This window comes from Cyrtonyx montezumae, unplaced genomic scaffold, assembly GCF_038088225.1.
Source record: "Cyrtonyx montezumae isolate F1298 unplaced genomic scaffold, pur_monq_1.0 scaffold_8, whole genome shotgun sequence".
Taxonomy (NCBI): Eukaryota; Metazoa; Chordata; class Aves; order Galliformes; family Odontophoridae; genus Cyrtonyx; species Cyrtonyx montezumae.
The window spans coordinates 112,954,648-112,973,436 of NW_027072089.1; the positions used below are offsets into that span (position 1 = coordinate 112,954,648).

General features: G+C 39.9%; 1 protein-coding gene across 1 annotated transcript in view; it reads left to right on the plus strand.

Annotated features, from left to right (window-relative positions):
- The window catches only part of IGF2BP3 (insulin like growth factor 2 mRNA binding protein 3), a 104,922-nt gene that overhangs the window by 73,221 nt on the left and 12,912 nt on the right, over window positions 1–18,789 (plus strand). Inside the window, exons 7-10 of the mRNA XM_065753513.1 lie at window positions 1,195–1,329; window positions 1,863–1,985; window positions 3,462–3,597; window positions 5,303–5,434. Of these exons, the coding sequence (XP_065609585.1) occupies window positions 1,195–1,329; window positions 1,863–1,985; window positions 3,462–3,597; window positions 5,303–5,434 (526 nt within the window). The remainder of the gene's footprint in view (window positions 1–1,194; window positions 1,330–1,862; window positions 1,986–3,461; window positions 3,598–5,302; window positions 5,435–18,789) is intronic.

Consider the following 18,789-nt stretch of genomic DNA (forward strand, 5'->3'; position numbering starts at 1 on the left):
CACTGTCTTGTTGCAGGTCGTGATTAATTTTAAGTTCTACAGCTACATAAACTGTGATGTAGATTCAAGCTGCTAGTTTCAGAATGTCAAAGAGTGGAGCTGGAGGAAAGGTAATGGCAGGACAAATTCTAGGTTTAAAACTCATAGCGAGTAACATTTAGGATAAATGCAAACATTGCTTTCTACATTTTAGTGAAAAAGTGCTAGGAAAACACTTCTGCTGAGGTCATGAAAACACCAAGATGGGACAAAGTCTCGCTGTACCTGTTGTGGCACACTGTTAGTAGAGCAATAGAGCTGCTGACAAATATCCAGAGCTTTGGGGAACCTTGGTGAAACGTTCTTTTCAGTGGGTCTATCTTCACAGTTAGACAATCTGTGATGACAGATTGTCAATCGAATGTCTCATCTGAATGCAGTTTAAAAAAGGTTCTATCGTCCAAATAGTACATAGGTTGCTCCAAAAGTAATGCCTCGTGCTTATTTCCATGGGAACTACCAATGGAGACAAAAAAGACAAAAAGCATAGTAACACTATTTGATAGAGCAAATTCTCAGCTACAAAACAACATTTTTCAGTTTAGTCACTACCATTAGCTATGCATTTTTGCCAGCTACAAACAAGGGCCTGTGTGCTGTGCTTGTAAAAACTTGCACCAGCAGAGTCAGTCCACTGTTTCACAGCTGCTGTGGTGATGATGTTGCTAGGAAAGTGTTCCTTGTGCAGTCCAACCTTCACTGTGCTAACATCCACTGTTTGGCCTTCATAACTGCTTAATAAGCTGACATTGATAAGTGTCAATGGGTGCTGTTTTTTCCTCCTGAAGGAATTCAGTGCTATGACTTTTTTTTCTTCTTACATTCTTCCATGTTAGACACCTTTTTGTCAGACTGCCCACTGCTGCCATCTATTTTATGGCAACAGAATGTCCCACTTATTAGTGGGAAGGTTCAACCTCCACTGCCATGCCACCATTGTCTGCCTCTGACATTGTGGGCCAACATAGTGAGAGGCATAATTTTCAGAGCTTCCTTTGTGTTTAGGGAACGTTTAAGTAATTGTATTCTCTTGAAATGAGACTGTCTGAATGTAGTCACTGTTAACTCAAAGTTAATTAGTTCTGTGAGAGTTGTAAGTATGCAGAGCTTACTGTACAGTATGTGGTTACAGTTGGTGTTTTTATTTCTTTTAAGAATTGATATTCATCGTAAAGAGAATGCAGGTGCTGCTGAGAAACCAATTACCATTCACTCAACTCCTGAAGGCTGCTCAACAGCTTGTAAAATTATTATGGAGATCATGCAAAAAGAAGCTCAAGATACTAAATTGTGAGTAAAAGGCCTTTCATTATGGAGACATTAAAGTTTCTGTGTTTTTTTTTTTACTTAATTTCAAGAAGAGTTTTTAAAAATTATTAAATAGTGAATCTTTCCTCTGTTTATGTTATTTCTACTTAACTAGAGAAGTCTTGCTTCTTTTATAGGGATGATTTAATTGCTTAAATAGTTCCAGTATCTGACTGCATTTCCAGCTACTCAGTGCCAGTGATTTTGAGGTGAAACAGAGAAAATATTGAAGGATTTTGAGTAACTAGTAGCTTTTGTGAACTCTCACTAAAAGTTTTTATATCTTGCTTCCTTCCCAACAGCTCTCGCTACATCAGTAGGATTTCTATTTTGCAGATATATTACAATAAATCTTTAAATGATAGCATTGCACTCGTATTCATTCTGCACCTCTTATTGTAAGCATGTGGGGTGAATAGGAGTGTAGATATTTGTATGAAAACAGTTTATCTGTAACATGCATAGAAGTTTGCACTCTGTTCTCCAAGTCTCACTGGGTGTAACCTCCGTTACAGTACAGAAGAAATTCCCCTGAAGATATTGGCACATAACAACTTTGTCGGTCGACTTATTGGCAAAGAAGGAAGAAACCTGAAGAAAATTGAGCAGGACACAGATACTAAAATCACGATATCTCCGTAAGTTTTTGGTCATATAATGTTTTAGTGAGATGTTCAGTGCTGCTGTGGTATGTACGTTCAGGTACAGAGCTCTTATAAATGTGACATGTTTTGAAGAATGAGATGACACCCTTTTGGAGCCACATTCATAATGCGGGCTTAACTGTTACCTAAGATCAGTTACACTGCATGCAAACAGTGATTCTTCATTGTGAATTCGGTCAAAAATGCCTAAAAATAACTCAGACTGTGAAACTCACAATACATTTCAAGCGTTTGTTGTTTTCAACGTACTATGCTATGTGCAAAGAAGAGTGTTTTAAACTATAAGGATGGATTAGTTCTGAGCTGTGTGTGAAAATGAGTGAAACTACTTATATTTCTTGTAAGGTTTCTGGCTTCTGACTTTTTATTTACTTATTTATTTTTTGGACGAGAGGGGAAGAAATCAAATGAATACTGAAAATAATATTTTTAGTGGTAATTCTGCCCATCTCTGATCACAAGCAAATGAACTAAGACACGTTGACTAGTCTGAATCTAAGTAATAGATTTTGGTCTCTTAAGTTTATGAAGCTAACTGAGATCCATTCAAATTTATCTGAGATCAGACAGGAATTTTCATAGTAACGGGAAAAGTCAATGAGGTGAGGGGGGGAAATCACTGATGAAATATCTCTGTAGAAGTTTGGCTGCTAATAGTAGTTTTACCCTGGGGAAATATCTTCAGAGAACCTCCTGTTCTGAATAATAAATGTTCTGGCGTGAACTTCCAGGCATTTGAGAGCACTCTAGACTTAAACTTTAGCTGGGAAAGGAAGAAGAGGGCTTTTAGGTCGTAGGAGAAGGAGCAAGTCTGGAAGATGCATGAACATGTGTGAAGAGATTAGAAGAATTGCAGGGATGGGAGGGAGGGGGATAAAAAGTGTGTTGTAGAAAATAGCTCAGGTGGGAACTAGGAGATGAATTACTTTAGTAAAAAGAAGAGTACTGGAGTTTAATGCTGTAACCCTTCCATTTTCTGTGGGTAGTTACTAATATTTCACAGCAAATGACTTAGTGTTTGGCTGTCCTGTTATGAGGATTTGGAAATTGTAGTCTGTCTGGATTTGGGCGTTTTCTTCAGGAATCCTCTTGTTCTTTAGGAAATTTCTTACAGTCTGTATTTCTGGTACATCTGAAATACCTGAAGCCCTCTGGTGGGGCTGAGCAATGCTCATGTTCTGTCTGTGTCTGGTGTCTTCCATTTCATGTTGCACCTCAGCACATAGTACCCATATGATGCCAAACCTCACTCTAGTGAGCTAATCCCTTCAGATTTGCTGTGAAGGCAGAGTTTTTCTAGGTTATCTTAGAATGGTCTGAGCCATGTTTTGAATTGATGCTACACTCTTTAGAGGGAGGACTTGACAAAATTAAATGTCATTGCAGTAAGCTAATGAACCTTGATGACACTCTTCTTGCCAGTTAATTGTGCTTCTGTTTCATCTGTAGATTGCAGGACTTGACACTCTATAATCCGGAAAGGACCATTACAGTTAAAGGCAGTATTGAAACTTGTGCCAAGGCCGAGGAAGAAATTATGAAGAAAATCAGGGAATCCTATGAAAATGATATTGCTGCTATGAACGTGAGTTGTCCTGTGGCATGAACCTCTTTTGAAACTGAAACCACAGATGGCCTAGATGTGAGGGACTGCTGGAGATCATCTGGCCAGTGACCTCTTTCAAACATCACTGGGGTTGTGTGAAGCTTTGTTCCTTCTGAGACATCTTTGTGGGTGTTTGCAGTCTCTGGGGAAAAATTCTAGTGAACAGAATTTTCCTCTCGATATTTTTTTCTGTTGCCGTCTGTATTTGTTTATGAGGCCTGGGTGTTTTTTTAATTATCATCTGTTATTTTAATGAGGGTTTCCTCTGCTAATTTGTTCTAAGATAAATTGATTTAGATTGAGGATATGAATGAGGATTTTACGTTTTTGTCATTGTTGCAGAAGCCTGAAAAGAATGTGTGTTTGTGCTGTTGTGGTTCACATGCCATATTGTATAAGTTGCTTAGCCATGATCCCTAGTGTCTTGATGTTAAAAGTATAACATGTGGAAGATGGATCTCTCCTGCTTTCAATTATTTAATTTAAGATGGCTGTGTTAAAAGTTTTTTTTATATAGATGGTAAAAACATTCAATTATTCAGTGATTGGTGATTATATAATAAAACCAGCACACCTCACTAGTTTGCCAAAGTATTATTAACGCATACTGGGGAAAAAACTGAGATTGCAGATAAGCCATGAAAAGCTTCTTGTGTGTCCATATAACCAAATCTTATGGTCTAGGATCAGACTGGAAAGTTTCAGCTTTATGGTAGTCTCTGGTTCTATGGAAATGGCTATTCATTATGGTTTCTCTACTGGCTGGAGAAAAAATTTTCTGCTTTTCCCTTCTTTCCCATGCTGTGTGCAGGACATAAACTACACACAAGTACAAAAAGTGTTTTATGTGGTATGTCTTTGCCTCGTATAGTGAGCTTTGCTCTGCTGTTTGTCAAAGGTGTGGCAAGTGGAAAACTATCTCCAGTAGTTAATTACTGAGTTGATTTCAAGCTTAGTTATTTGTGGCTATAAGTAGTAAAGTTTTTGGGATGTTTTGTGTGTCTCACAATTGGATTACCTTGATGGCCTGAGATGGTGTCAGTGTCAAGGTGAAATATTTTTAAAGAGAGGTTGTATTAACAGGCAATAACTTGATAAAGTCAAAGATGATGCTGATAAGTTTTGTTGCAGTAAACACATGCTTCCTAGTACTTGGTGCTACCATTTGTCGTGTGTGGTCAAGTAAGGGACATGCAACTGCATAGCTAATGCTTCTCTAGCTTTAGTTCATCTTTTTCAGGCATGGGAGGGAAGTTAAGGTTTGTAGTGTGCATGATCAAACAGGACTTGTTCATGGGCTCTGATTGTACATGACTGTTTTATTTAGTATAAAGCCAAAATGATTGTCTCTGATTGTTTGTTTGCTCTGAAAGTAAATGGTGTTATTCCCTGAATTCCTTGCTGTGAAGTTTGTGATACACATCACTCAAGCTGTAGTAAGGAATTCCTAGCTGACTCTTCTAATGAAAATCATCTTTTTAACATTATTGGCCTGTACATATGTTAGGGAAATAAGTCTGAAACTGGGTCCTTGAGGTATTGGAGGTGGGGAGAGTTTGGGGCTAGGGTGAGGATTAAGGAACATACTGACATCTTTTCAGAAGTTTAATAGCTTACGCCAGCTAGGATTTTGGTTAAACTTAATCAGAACCATAAATCTAAAATTACTCTTCTGCCATTGCAGCTTCAAGCACATTTAATTCCTGGATTAAATCTGAATGCCTTGGGTCTGTTCCCACCTTCTTCTTCAGGAATACCACCTCCTGCAGTGAGTGTTGCCTCTGCTGCTGCTGCTGCTTCATATCCACCATTTGGGGTAAGACAAGTCTCCAGTTTCGGGTGATTAGTGGATGGTAATGCTAATCTGTACAGTGCTGATGTTCAAAACAAACAGAATTGCTGATTTTTGCCAAATTACCTCAAAGACCTGAGAAGATAACAGCTGTGTTCTGTCAGTTTTCTAAACATTGTTCATTGCCTTTCTTTACACACTGAAAATATTTCATGTAGCTGTGGTTGAGAACAGATGTTCATTGGTTCTTTAGTGAAACACTCAGCGAATCCAGAAAACAGTGTTTCTTGGGAACTAGATCCTATTTTCAAGGGAGCTTGAATTATTACATAAAGAAACCAGATATGAAATGGAACTTAGAAGTTGCTGGATGTTTGCAGGTAACAAAATGATAATCTGTAGTAGTATTTCTGCTCATCTGGAAAGAAAATATAAAAAAAAAAATATCTGTAGTTGTGAAGCAGAAATGTGTAAGCTGGCAAGATGGTAGGTTGTAGTAGCTTTCAAAAGAGCTTATAGATTTATAAAATAAGTGTTGTTAAATACGTAGATTTAAGTGACTTGGATTAACCACCAGAAAGCCTTGATTTATGTGCCATATTTCTCTTAAAGAAATATGTGAAAAGGACCAGTAGAATCCAGTGCTGGATTCCAGTAATTGTGACTTTTTTGCTACAGAACACACCAGAGCTTTTCTGGAAAGAGGTGTTCTGCTATTCAAGAAAATCAAACCTTGTTACCTAGTGTAGTAGATTAGTCATCTCCTTCCTGTTTCTGGCGATGGTAGTTGTTAGAAGCTCAATCTAAGATTAGTTTTTGAAATGAATGCTGAACTAGTGGATAATGGAGCTTTATAAATGCTGTCATTGACTTCCCCTTCCTCTTTGTTTAACAGTAATGTCTATAGAGATAGGTCTGAGACTTTCCATGAACTAGAACAGTGAATACACAGCACAGCACACTGAACTTCCCCAGACGACTCGAGTGGGCCTACACTAATTGCACTAAAGGGAATCTATTGCCTAAATATTTTTCCCAGAGGAAGAAGCCAAGAAAATGTCACTGAAAATAACAGGAAAAATTCCACACTCATAACATCGTTTGTGGGAATGAACAACTTGGGTGATATGAATGTATTATAATCTATAGTGGGTATAATAGTGGCTTTATAAAAAAAAAAAAAAGCCAAAACATGTTTGTGCCCAGTTATCTTGCTATCTTGCTGCTAAGAGCAGTGCCTCTGTGACAAACAAATATTCCTTCCCAATTAGTGGTTGACTAAACTGACAAAAAAATGGCTTTTCTTTCATTATGTCAAATGCCGTCTGTTGTTGCAATGGAATGTCACAACTTATTTATTTTCAAAGACAAACTAGAGATGATTTGTTAATAGTATATAACCTTCTTTGCTTTGGTGGTTGACTTTTCTTTTTCTTCAAATTTGCACACTACTATTCTTGAGACATTCATACTGTAAACTGTTTTATTCCTTGCATCTCTTGTTTACTTTTCCCATTATTTTCCTGCTTTTTTTTCCTTCCTGCTTTTGCCTTGAAATATGCACCTAAACAGTGTTGAATTTGTCAGTTTCAGTCTTATGCATGTCTGCCCTTTTGTTAGGGGGCTGCTCTCCCCCACAAATGCATCTTGTTTGGCCTGCTGGGATCTCTGGCAGTATGTGGGTTTTTTGAAATAGGATAGGAGCAACATTTGGGACAGGTCCCGAAGTAAACAAGTGTCACTCCGTAGGAAGTGCAGAAACTATGTAGCTGGAAGAACTATGCTGTCTGAGGTTTCTGTTGCTCCTGTTTCTGCTGTTTGCTCAACCCTTGTTCCAGGTAGTCTGAATCTATGATGAGCTAACTAGGGATAAACTCAAAAATAACAGGAATGAGCACTGGTTTTGTGGATGTTGGGGAATGGTACCAAGGCAGTCCCTGAAAATGAAGACAAAGGCTTCTGAAACAAGTGTATGAACACTTGAAACTATCACGCCTTCCCTTAGGTGTGTATGACATTATCTGGAAATGAGGAAGTGGTTCCATGGACTTCAGTTAAGCCAGCTCCCCCTGACTGCTTGGAGTACCTCTCCCCTCTGGAGAGTGGAGAATGAGGAAAATATGAGGCTTTGGTGGTTGTGGGTTTTTCTAAATGGATGTTTTTGGAAAACAAAACTTCCTCTTTTTTTTTTTTAGCTTGATCATGTTGCATAAAGACTTTTGAAATCTTGCTTGTGTATGAAGTTAGTTTTTGTTAATGTCTCAGTTTTACTTTCTCTTCCTTTTCTTTTAGTAACATAATTTTTAAGTCCCTGTCCAAATGGAATACTGGGACATGCAGAAGTAGGAAGAGCAAGTGAAAAGGGCTGGCTGTAGTTAGAAGAAGAAATGGAAACAACTGGAAAGGCTGAAGGTAACCACAGAGGGGGGGGTGAAGGTCTAGGAGGAGAGCAGATACTTGAAGTGTCGGTTTAAAAGGCAGAAGAAAAATGAAGGAAATAATTAAAGGAAAGATGGCCTTAGAAGAAGAATTAATGAAGAAACCATAAGGAGACTTTGTCCATTTGCCTAAGAGCTATTCATTAGCCACTTCTTTCTTTTGGCAAAGATATCTGGGCACGCAAAGACCCTTTTAGCTTTGTGATTCCCTTGTATATGTGGGAATGCTGGTAAGCTGAGAGTATCCATTTTCAGGGAGCTGAAGATCCTTTCTGAAAAAAGTGCTGGCATTAGGGTATAGTAAGCGCATCCCACTTCTGTCTTATTTTCATCAGTGTAAATTTGCAGAGGAGATTCTGCTGTAACCCAGAGCCTCCTGAGTATTATGTGAAGCTTTTATTTGAATCCCTTCAAATCCATGGGACCTTCTTCATGATGCTGTGGAGATGGACTTATAAGTGGCTCTCTCCTGAGTCAGAAGAGGGAGATGCATGGATTTTGGGTGCTTACAGAGGGATTTCCATATGCAGTTCATCCTTTAGATGCTTTATTTTCTAGGTACAAGGTGTTACTGTTTATTTGTATGGGAACTGGTTCGCAAAGAAACTTGGTTCTCAAGAGCGTAAACAGGAACTGCCCCTTATCTTAAGAGATTGCAGTGATAGGTAAATGTAAAGCAGTGTTTGATCTTTGGCCTCAGCTATGCTCATGGGAGCAATTTGCACTTGATGGAGATATTTCATTCTCTCTTGATCCCTTTTCCACAATGATTCATTCTAGTGGGTAGCATCAAAGTCTTACTGTGCACAGCCCCGTCTAATTTTGGGTGGGAGATGCAGTTTATCTCACTAGGAAGCTGGTTGTTGCTTTTCCCTTTGTCCTGGTGGTAGAGTGCATACAGGAAGGCATGGGGAGTCTGTGATATCTGCTTGTTTAGATATCAACATATATGCATGCACGTCTGCTGTATGTGGCCAATGGTGTCTGAGCACTGTGTCTAGTGCCAGATAACCATTATTAAATATTTACCTATCAATAACAACCATTCTTCATATTGCGACTCAATTTATTCTGTTTTCAAAGCCAGAATCCATTTGCATAATTGTGTAGCCATGTAAATGGGATGCAATGGCATTGCATATTTTTTGGTCTTTTCATGCTTTCTCTGTAAGCCAGAAAGGCAAGTAAATCAGAATGTGTGAGAACTGTTGAAATGTTTTAAGGTTTGAGGAGAATGTAGCAGTTGGAAAGTGTTGGTTAAGAATATTGTCTTTAAAAACTCTTGGTACTGTCAAACTGGTGTGACTTCACTCTTACAATTCTGATGTTACCAATGTGTGTGGTTTTTTGATATCCTTTTGTGACAATAGTATGGACTCATAGCCTTTCTGTGCCTGTTTGTAGTTGATGTCTTGTCCAGCTGTTCTTGGTCTGGAGAACCACCACTTCATACCTTTCTCCTTAGCTCAGCACACAAATGCTCACGTGTGCACAGTTGCCAAGAGTTTTGTTAGTCTGCCTACTGTTGCTTGTAGACATCATGAGCTGAATGTCTGCACAAAGACTTGGGATAGGCATGAGGAGGAAGGCAAAAGATTTTGCAAAAATGAATATGCCCACGTTTAAATCTTCCAAAAGCAGTTATCACAAAAAGCGTTTCAAGAAGTATCCCAGACAGGCTGCTTCAGATGTAGTGTTGCACTGCTCAGAGTTGTTTGATGAACTTGCTTCTGTCTTATGAACTCTGGGGAGAATATGCACATACTTGCCTCTCAAGAATAAAAGTTTGTTCTTGTGCAAAGCTGAAGAGTTTAAAGCACCAACCAAACAAGCAATCCTTGTCTTGGAGTTCAACTACGCACAATCATTCAAATTAAATACACTTGGCCCATCTACTGGGGTTATGTGGGTTGCACCCTCACTTTTATAACTGAAATTTTGCAACTTTCTTTTATAGCCCTTGGGTCTAAAATTTGGCATCTCAAGGAATAAGGAAGGGGAGGCTTAACCTGTTGAGAGTTCATCCTGTCCTTGAATGTCCTGAAACATGGAAGCAGAGTTAATTAATGCTCCTGTTAAAGGATCTCTGTCACGTGGTAGATGTCCTCAAGCATGCTGGAAAGTGAGAAGGAAGCAGTTTTTCATCTGTTAAGATACAGCCGAACTTCTGCTCAGTGGAAATCAGCTAGGTGAAGAGCTGTTCCTCTGCTCACACTGAGGCTGCTTTCTGTATTGGTTAACACAGTGACAGTAGCTTCTTAGAATTCCACCTTCAAAATGTACTTTTTCTAACCTTTTTTAAGCCTTGCAGTTAATTTTCAGCTTACAATGATATATATAGAGACTTTGAGGGGTGAGGGGAAATGAGAGGTTGTTTTCTGCAATAAACAAAACCAGGAGATAAAATAATGTCTCTAACAAAGAATCATCCTGCATAGCTAGGCTTGACAGGTTGCTTTCCTTTCTCATTGTCTTTTAAGGCTTTTTGTTGCAGGTGAGGAACATGCCAATGGAAAACTTTCTCCTTAGAAGATGTTGTGTTCAAGACAGTTTCCTTCTTTATTCTCCAGTAATTTTCAGAAATAATAAAGAAGAGATCTTCTGTGTTGCATAGATGTAAGAGAAGAAATAACTGTATTGTGCTTTTGGCAGGAAAGAAAAGTAATTTAAAATGAAAAATTGCTTCATTGAGGGCCTTCATTTGATGCCCTGAGCATAGATGAAAGAGACAAGGAAGAGGAAAATCTGTCCTATGTTTCCAGGTACTTTGACTCTTTCTTGGTGGAGTTGGGCTCCTTTGGCTGTCTGGGTTTGATAGGATTAGCTTGTGTGACTGTTGCATCTCCACTACCTAGGGGTAGTAATGTGTGTGCATCTATAATCTTTGTAGTCTAAGTAACTGCCCTAATTTGGCTAGTTTAAGCAGTGGATGATTTTGTAAGGAGCTGTCCTGCAGCCAAAAGAGGATGTGGTTTTGGGGGGGAATGAAGGAGGATTTGGCAGTGTTTTCACAAAATGGTTTTATATCGGTGAAATGAAAGCCATACATGTGCAGCATGAACAGTCTTGAAGCAGACACTATAGGATAACAGTGCTTTATCCAACTGCTATCAGCCCGTTAGAATTCTGAAGATTGCAACCTCAGTGCCTTGCATAAACCTTTCTTGCTTAGTTTCATATGTTTATTAACAAAGCATATTTGACACCTAAAAATAGTTTGCCCTAGGTTACATAAAACTGTAGGCTTGTTCTGTCCCATGGTGGAAGCATTTGGTCCTTCCACTGTCTCAGAGTCTCCCATTCGTGCTGTGCTGTGTTGGCAGGGGCCTATGTCAAGAGAAATTAGAAACCATACTCCCTCTGGAGATGGACTGACCTACAGTGAGGAGAGCAGTGGGAAGTCAAAATGCATCCGGCACCATGCAATGTACAAAGGTCTGGCAAGTTGACAGTTAGCATGTTTTCTGAGGTGCTGAAGCTTCCTACTAGTCTTAATAGTTCTTTGTACGGTCCTGGGGTTGCTGTAACGCAGTCACTGGCTGATCAGAAATGCACACTTCAAAAAATAAAAATGGCACCTCGCTGCAGTTTTGAATGCTTGTAGTTCCCTGAGGCAAGAAGAATTTTTGCTGGTCCCCTGCTCCTATATTCTTGTGGTGGGAAGATGATTTCATTCACACTTGCTTGAACATCAGACTCCCAAGCTCTAATTTACAGGCTTAGTATCTTCTGAATGTTAAACTAAATGGGAAATTTAATTCCTCAAGGAACCAAACAACAGTTTGTTATTACAGTATGCTGAGTACCTTCGGGCCAGAAACAAAAGTAGGTTAAGATTTCATTCTGGTGGCTGGCTCCATCTCCCACTTGTTTTCTTAGCATAATGAAAAAATAAGTGACCTTCCTATGTTTTCACAGCCTGTTTTTCCTGCAGCATCTAAGGATTCTGAGAGCAGTGTCATTATAGACTGGGAATGATGGGTATCTGAATCTTTTGAAGCCACACATTTCATGTGTAACTTTGAGAATTCTGGAGTGTCCAAGTGGCTAGTGTGTCAGGGCCAAATTTTTTGCAGTGCAAGGGTTTTTATGCATAATCATCACTTTAGTTTTGGTGGTCATGCAGTGCTGTAACACCGAATACCTGTGTTTGCTGCTTGTGAATGACCAGCAAAGTTTTCATGTATGTAGTTTCATGGTCTGCTCCTTGTGTAGGTTTCTGCTCTTGGTTAACTTTTCAGAATAAAAGGAGGCAGATTACTTTTTTTTCTCTTAATGACCTATCATATTTTGCAAAAACAAAATTCATGCCATGTTCAGAAGTGTCAGACCTGTTCCTGCTTGTGAAATGCCTTATAACCAACCTGCCAGAAAATGTTCCCTCTCTGCTTCTGTGATCTCTATTCTCCTTGTTCCTGGCTAGGTTTTCTTGTTGGAAAGACTTCTGATGGGTGCAATCACATTAGTGACCTCTAGTAGTATGAGGAGATCCCCTTGGCTTGCCAGGTAGAAGACAGTGGTGATGAAAAGCATTAAACTTCAGCGCCAAAAAGTAGTACTAAGAGGCTTCTAAGACCATGTCACTTAGGGTACTAGTTGTTGCACAATAATCAGATTGGTCTAAGTTTTAGGTGTTGAATTGTGGTAGTCCCCAAACTGGAAATTCAGAAAGATGTTGTTGCTTAGGTTTTCAACTAAGAACTCTCCAAGTAGGGAATATGGCAGAAGTCCACAAAATCACAGAACAAGTTCAAATCTGTTCTAAAAACAAAAAAACAAACAAACAAACAAAAAAAAAAAAAACAAAAAAAAAAACAAAACTTAGAGAGTGGGAGAGCTTTGGCTGCAGTTTTTAACCACACTTGATAGCACCACTTGAGCTGATGTACAGGACGCATTCAGAAGGTATTTTCAGGGATGTTGTGAAGTTTTGGGTCAGGTTAGACTTTAAGCTTTTCTTAGCAAGCCTTTTGTTTCTAATTTAGGCTTGAAGTCTTAGTGTTGGCATTGGAAAATGAATACAGTAGAATTTCTTTCATCAGTGTCAAAAGCTAATTTTGTATTAATACACTGATTCTTACTGGAATGTCTTCAAGGATACTTAACTTTGTCAGTTTCCCCTTTCTACAATTTTTTATTAATGGGAGTGTAGTGTAGCTGTAGGCCAGATGAATTCCTCATGCGTTGCAAAAACATCATTTAAACTTTGGCTTTGGATCTGGTAGGGAGGTTGTTTAAAACAGCACATTAAAATGACAAAGCATAGGGTATCCTGAAAACCAAGCAAGTCATTGGTAAAACTGCCTTGCCTTGCTGATAGCGATCTCAGCAGCTGGGATGGGGAGGATGGCAAATGAAAACAGAATGGCTTAAGGCAGTCATCTACAAGTGGTTGTTGTTTTCTTTTACTTCACAAAATGGATGTGTTTGTTATTTAAAACCAACAACAACAAAGGCAATAACCCACTATGCTAGATGGTAGACAAACATTGACTGAGACTGTTTCATTCAGCCTTAGAATAGATCCTAATTAATTTCCCTTACAGCTAAAAAACTGATGCTGGCTAGAAATTAATAACACGACTTTGACATAAAATAAATGCCTCATCCAAAGGTAATTCATGTGCAGCACATTTACAGTAAATAAAAACATATACTGGAGATTCATAACAGAGCACAGCTACGTTCTGATTCTGCTCCCACTGATGTCTGGCACAAAATCCTATTTACTTCAGTGGGTAAAATATTTTAAAGATTTACAGCCTTATCCCAAGTGTTACAATGGCATCACCAACCACATATGTTTGATAGAGTAAGGAGTCTGTAGGGAGGCTGAAAAACATGACTGGGAAAAAATGCTAACTATTGGCAGGCTTGTAGAATAGACTAAGATTAATGTGCAAGTTAACAGGAGGGGCATATATAAAAGCCATTTTCCTTAGTAGCCCTGTAATATACAGGAAGATATGCATACCGACTGAGGGAGCAGCCAAATGTAGCAGCAGAAAAGCTGAAAGCAAGAGTGTGTGCAGGGATGTCATCATGAGGAAGAACGGGGGGGAGGATCTCTTGTAGAGTCTGGCTGGAGTGAAGAGATCCATCCTGAAGGTATCTGGAGTGCAGGGGCTTTGGGCAAGTCAGAGTAATGGGGGAGTAGCAATGCGTTACGAGGTTTAGGAACAGATTAGGTTAGATCTTAGACAGAGGTGTGAGGTCTTTTAAAGTGTGTATGGGCTGTTACGCTAGGGACAGGTGGTAAAGGCTGTTCTTTATGAACTTGCAGGAATTATGGAAGGAGGTGCTTCCAAGCAGCTAGGGAAAAGAGCAGGACTACTCTAAAACCATTGCTTATTGGTATGCAGGAGTGGTTGCTTCATCCAGAGGTGTGGATTTATGCACATCTGTGTTAGATCACTGTTTTCAATCATGACTTAAGTAAGCAAGAAATCTGATTTAAATCAGCACATCTCATGTTACGTCTGTATTTAGTTACCTTTCTAAAGGTCTGTAACAACTACTTTTTGCTAACATAGTGAATACATAATCTTATTTAAATGAATACCTAATTCACTGTTCGATGTAGTTAATGTCTCCTCTATTTTCTGCTTCTTTTGTGACATTTTTGTAGATGAATGATGCTTTTCTTAATTGCTTGACTAAATTTTAAGTTCTGACTTCTACCATGCTACATTTTGATGGCAATTGGAATCCAATTAATAAAAAAAAATAGCATTAAAAATGTTTTCATTAGTTAATTATGCTAGATAGAAACAAAATGCTCATCAAGTCTGTTTTGTCTTCGAAGTGTACTGATTTTGTAGAAACAAAGCGAAGTAGTATCATTTGTTCATGAACTGAATTGTTCCTGGTTGTTGTGCTCTTCAAAAAGCAGTTTCTTAGAACTAAGACACCTCAGTTTCTGGAGGTGCTGTTCTTATTCGAAGAAACTAAGCTCTCCATCTGAGTGAACACCCTGGTGTTGCCCGTATGCACCACCTTCCTGCGAAAAGAACTCTTCCCCCCAAATTTGTATTTTTCAGGTGCAGGCAGGCAGGAATCCTGCAGGTCAAACTCAACAAAAGCAATTTGGCCAACAGTTTATATTTAATCATGTAGTGTTAGTGAACAAAGTCTGTGTCGTGTCCATTTCCCCACCTCTTTACCCCCAGTTTTTCCTTCCTTCTTCTCAGCTTAGTTGGTGTTATTTGGACCTGATTAAGGCTGGTATGCCCCAAACCCATCCAACAACTGTTGCTAGGGCAGAGGAGGTCATCTGTGCATCACAGGTCTCTGAGACCTGCTTCTTTAGAAGTTAAGGTGGATGTGTGAACAATAAGTCATGGAGAGCTTAGGTTAAATATTTTAACAATTGTTTTTCCATATTTCTGTGTAAAAAGTCTTTTCCTGCACTCAGTTCCCAGGGCTGGCCTTAGCCAAACTTTTGTTATGTGGGGAGAAAATACAGTGAACTGGGAAGAACAGGAGAGCTTCCTGTTGTCAAAACCAGAGGACAACCTACTGCTACTGATTCCATGATTAATGGAGCTTTACTACTTCAATAAGGAATGCTTTCTAAATGTTCAAGTATACAATTGTACAGTTAATGCCCCTAAAAATAAATGTAATGAAGAACTATTGCCAGTTAACTACCTTTGGGAAGAGTACTGTGCTTTAAAACTCAAACCAATCCATCTTTCTCTAAGGAGCCTATGAAACTGGGGAAGCTGCAATTTTAGTGTAAGTATTAGTAAACCCATCTTGACAGTGCTGCTTCTGCTGCTAAGCACAAGTGTGACCTAAAAGGTCCCGAGTCCCCCTGCCCCCAGCAGCCTTGAAATCTTCTCTTTAACAGCACTCCTATTTCAGAAAAATGATTCTAAGTAAAAATGAAGCGTGGGATGCTTTCTCGAGTCCAAATGGACACTATTCCCTTCTCTCTCTATGCATATTTATTTCAGCTCTTAAGTTCTAATTATACATTTAAGTAAGCTTCCTTTGGCCTTGTTATGAGAGTGAACGTTGAAGCTTGGAGTCCACATGTTGGGAGCTCCCTAAGTTTAGTGCCACTAACATATGTTTAAGATCTAGGAACGTATTTCAGCTATAACTCATGCTGGAAGTTCCTGGAAAGCTACATGACTGATGTGGTGTGGCATGGAGAAGATTAAATTATAGTTGATTTTCTTCCCTCCTAAGATCCCCCAAAGCATCTGTGAGATTGATGGGTGGTGTAGTCATTGCATTGCATTTTGATGTGTTTATTTTGGAGAATAGTCTTGCAGTAAATATAAAAGGTTTTTTAAAATTTTGTGGGTAAGGAGGTGGACAGATAATAAATAGAAGTCAGTGTTATGATATTCTCTTGGAAGTTTTTGCTGTACTTGATTTCTGCCAGAAGAAAAAGAAAGAACTGCTGTTTTTGATGCTTGTGCTTTGAAAAATATCAACCAATTTCTTTTGACTGGTTAAAAGTCAGTGTGGGTGGAGAAGTGGATGGAATTTCCCAAACTTCTACATTGTTGTACCAGAGATGAATTTGGTTATACAAACGTATTCTGTAAAAAAAAAAACAATGTGGAAAATGACGAGGTGTAATCAATTCAGAAAGGACAATTTATCCTTTTTCCCTAATAAAAATATATTGCTATTGCATCAAAATGGAATTTTAATGTTAAGGAGGGTCACTCAGAATAAGTAAATATCAGTAAGTCAAAATTGTAAGGTTGGACAGGAGGTGAGAGCCGTAGTGGGCTGCTGTGGGGCTGGAATGGCACATGCAAATCTCCTGCCTGTCTTTGCTCATGTTGAAGGGTGAGGCAGCAGAAAGGAATTTTGGTGGTGGATTGAATCTAACCAAGACAGCGGCTGAAATCAAGCTTTGGGAATAAGGGGGAAACTGCTGCAGGCAGAGAGGCAACGGAGAGAAGGTAGGAATAGTCTGCAAACAAAAGTGAAGGACTTTGAGCTGCTTGTATGGTGAAGAGATGTCTGGAGTTGGACTGAGGTAAGAGCTGTGCAGGTTCTTGATGCCCAGCGGTGCTGTATGAACTAGTTCAAGTCTAGCTTAGAAGGTGGTGGCTGGAGGTGCATGTGGGGGCTAAAAGTTTGGCAGTGGATTTCTGCAGGAGCTGATGTGTAGGTGGTTGAAAGCAGCGGTTGCTGTGATGAGCAGCAAAGTTTTCTATGTATTGGTTGGAAAGAGTCTGCACCCAGTGCAGCTGGTGTAGCACTTGCAACACAGCCGAGGAAGCAAACGTCTCACTAATTTCTATCCACGTAGGAACAGCTTTCCAGAGCAACGACATCAACCAAGAATCTACAGTGGCATTTCCGAATTACTGGAAATCTTGCAGGATTCATGATGAACACATAAAAAGACTTACTGTGAGTACGCTCACAGGACGGTTGTAATAATAAGAGGAGAAAATGAGTAATCTCCTGGAAAGCAGTTTAACGTTTATACTATAGTGACTGGTATCTTTCATACAGATACACAGTTTCAGGGTGCAGTTTCCAAGACTGTTTCAAACCAATGTCAAGGCAGATTAAAAGGGCTGTCCCTACCTTTTTCCTTGCCCTGATGTATTGTGCTTGCTTCCTCCCTTGTTCTAGGGCTGCCTTTGTGTGGCTCTGCGCTTATTCAGGTCAGGGATCCTTGGCTGCTGTCACAAACCAGCTGCAGCCCTGCTTGACCCATGGGGTGTTGGGTCCAGAGGGCTGGAAGTGGTGTCCAGGATGGAACCTGGCCTTAAAGCAGTGCAAACTGCCTGCAGGTCGTTGTACGTGTGAAACATGGGCTCAATTGTGTAACGGTTGTGATCACCTAGAGCAACTGGCAGAATGTGTTTCTGGTCTAAATATCCTATTTTGGGGTTTCTTCACCTGGTGCATGGAGCTGTGCCTGGAATTTTCTCCCCTGAGGTTACAGTTGACTCGTTTACCAAAATGAAGTGGTCGAACTTGGAAACAAGCATCTTGTTCTGATTTGTTTACAGTTGGTGCACTGGGGCTGTGCTTCCCCTTGAAAGAAGGACTGGGATACTTAAAAATAAGTTGAGATGGCTTGCTTTTTGAGTTTATTTTTAGGATTGCAGCTGCTTTTTGCTCTGTGTTGCGTACAGCGTGTCTTTTTCTTAAAGTATCATAGGAAAAGCTGCTTTAGTGCTTCTGCTTGTGGGGCTACACCACTATGGGAGGTACATAAGCAGAGCTATGGGAGTGCAGGTGCTCCCTTGTGCTCTGCGTGGTGGGACTGGGCAATGCTAATGCATCATCTGCAAGTACATCTGTAGGGAAAGGGCTTTTTGGTACTCTGCTGCTGAGCGTGAAGAAAGAGACCAAATTCTGAAAGTGTGTAAAAAGGATTGAGCTGAGGAGGAAATGTCATGAATGGAGGTTCTAAATGCTTCCTACCTCATATAAAAGGGCTTACATGAAGTGCTTTTGTGAAGTAATCCCAGTGTGAGTGACTGGATTAATGGCACTGCACTGTAGTGGGCACTCAGCACTGTTCCAGGAGCCCAAGAGGAGCTCTCCAGAAGCAGCTCCTGAGGCTGGTAATACAGCCATGGTTCAGTGCAGCACCTGGAGCCCTACGGTTGGCTTGCTCTTGTGCAGACTGTGCAGAAGAGCACAGCCTTGGGGAATGCATCATCTCGTGTTGGATTCACAGCTGGCTCTGGGCCTGCAGCCAGCACCCCGGCTGTTGCATAATGTTACACAGGAGGAACCACTGGCAGTTTTCACGCTGGCTATCGTTCCAGAGCACTCCCACACAAAGGAAATTGTAGCGTAGATGCAACACTGAGGCTTATTTGTGCAGCTCTCAGCACAATCCAACCAAAATCGCTAGGAACACTAGAAAGCATTAGGCTGCACCACTGCAGCCTGCTCACTTGCAGCAGCCTCCTCTGCACGGTCTGCATGTGGAAAAGCACCAAG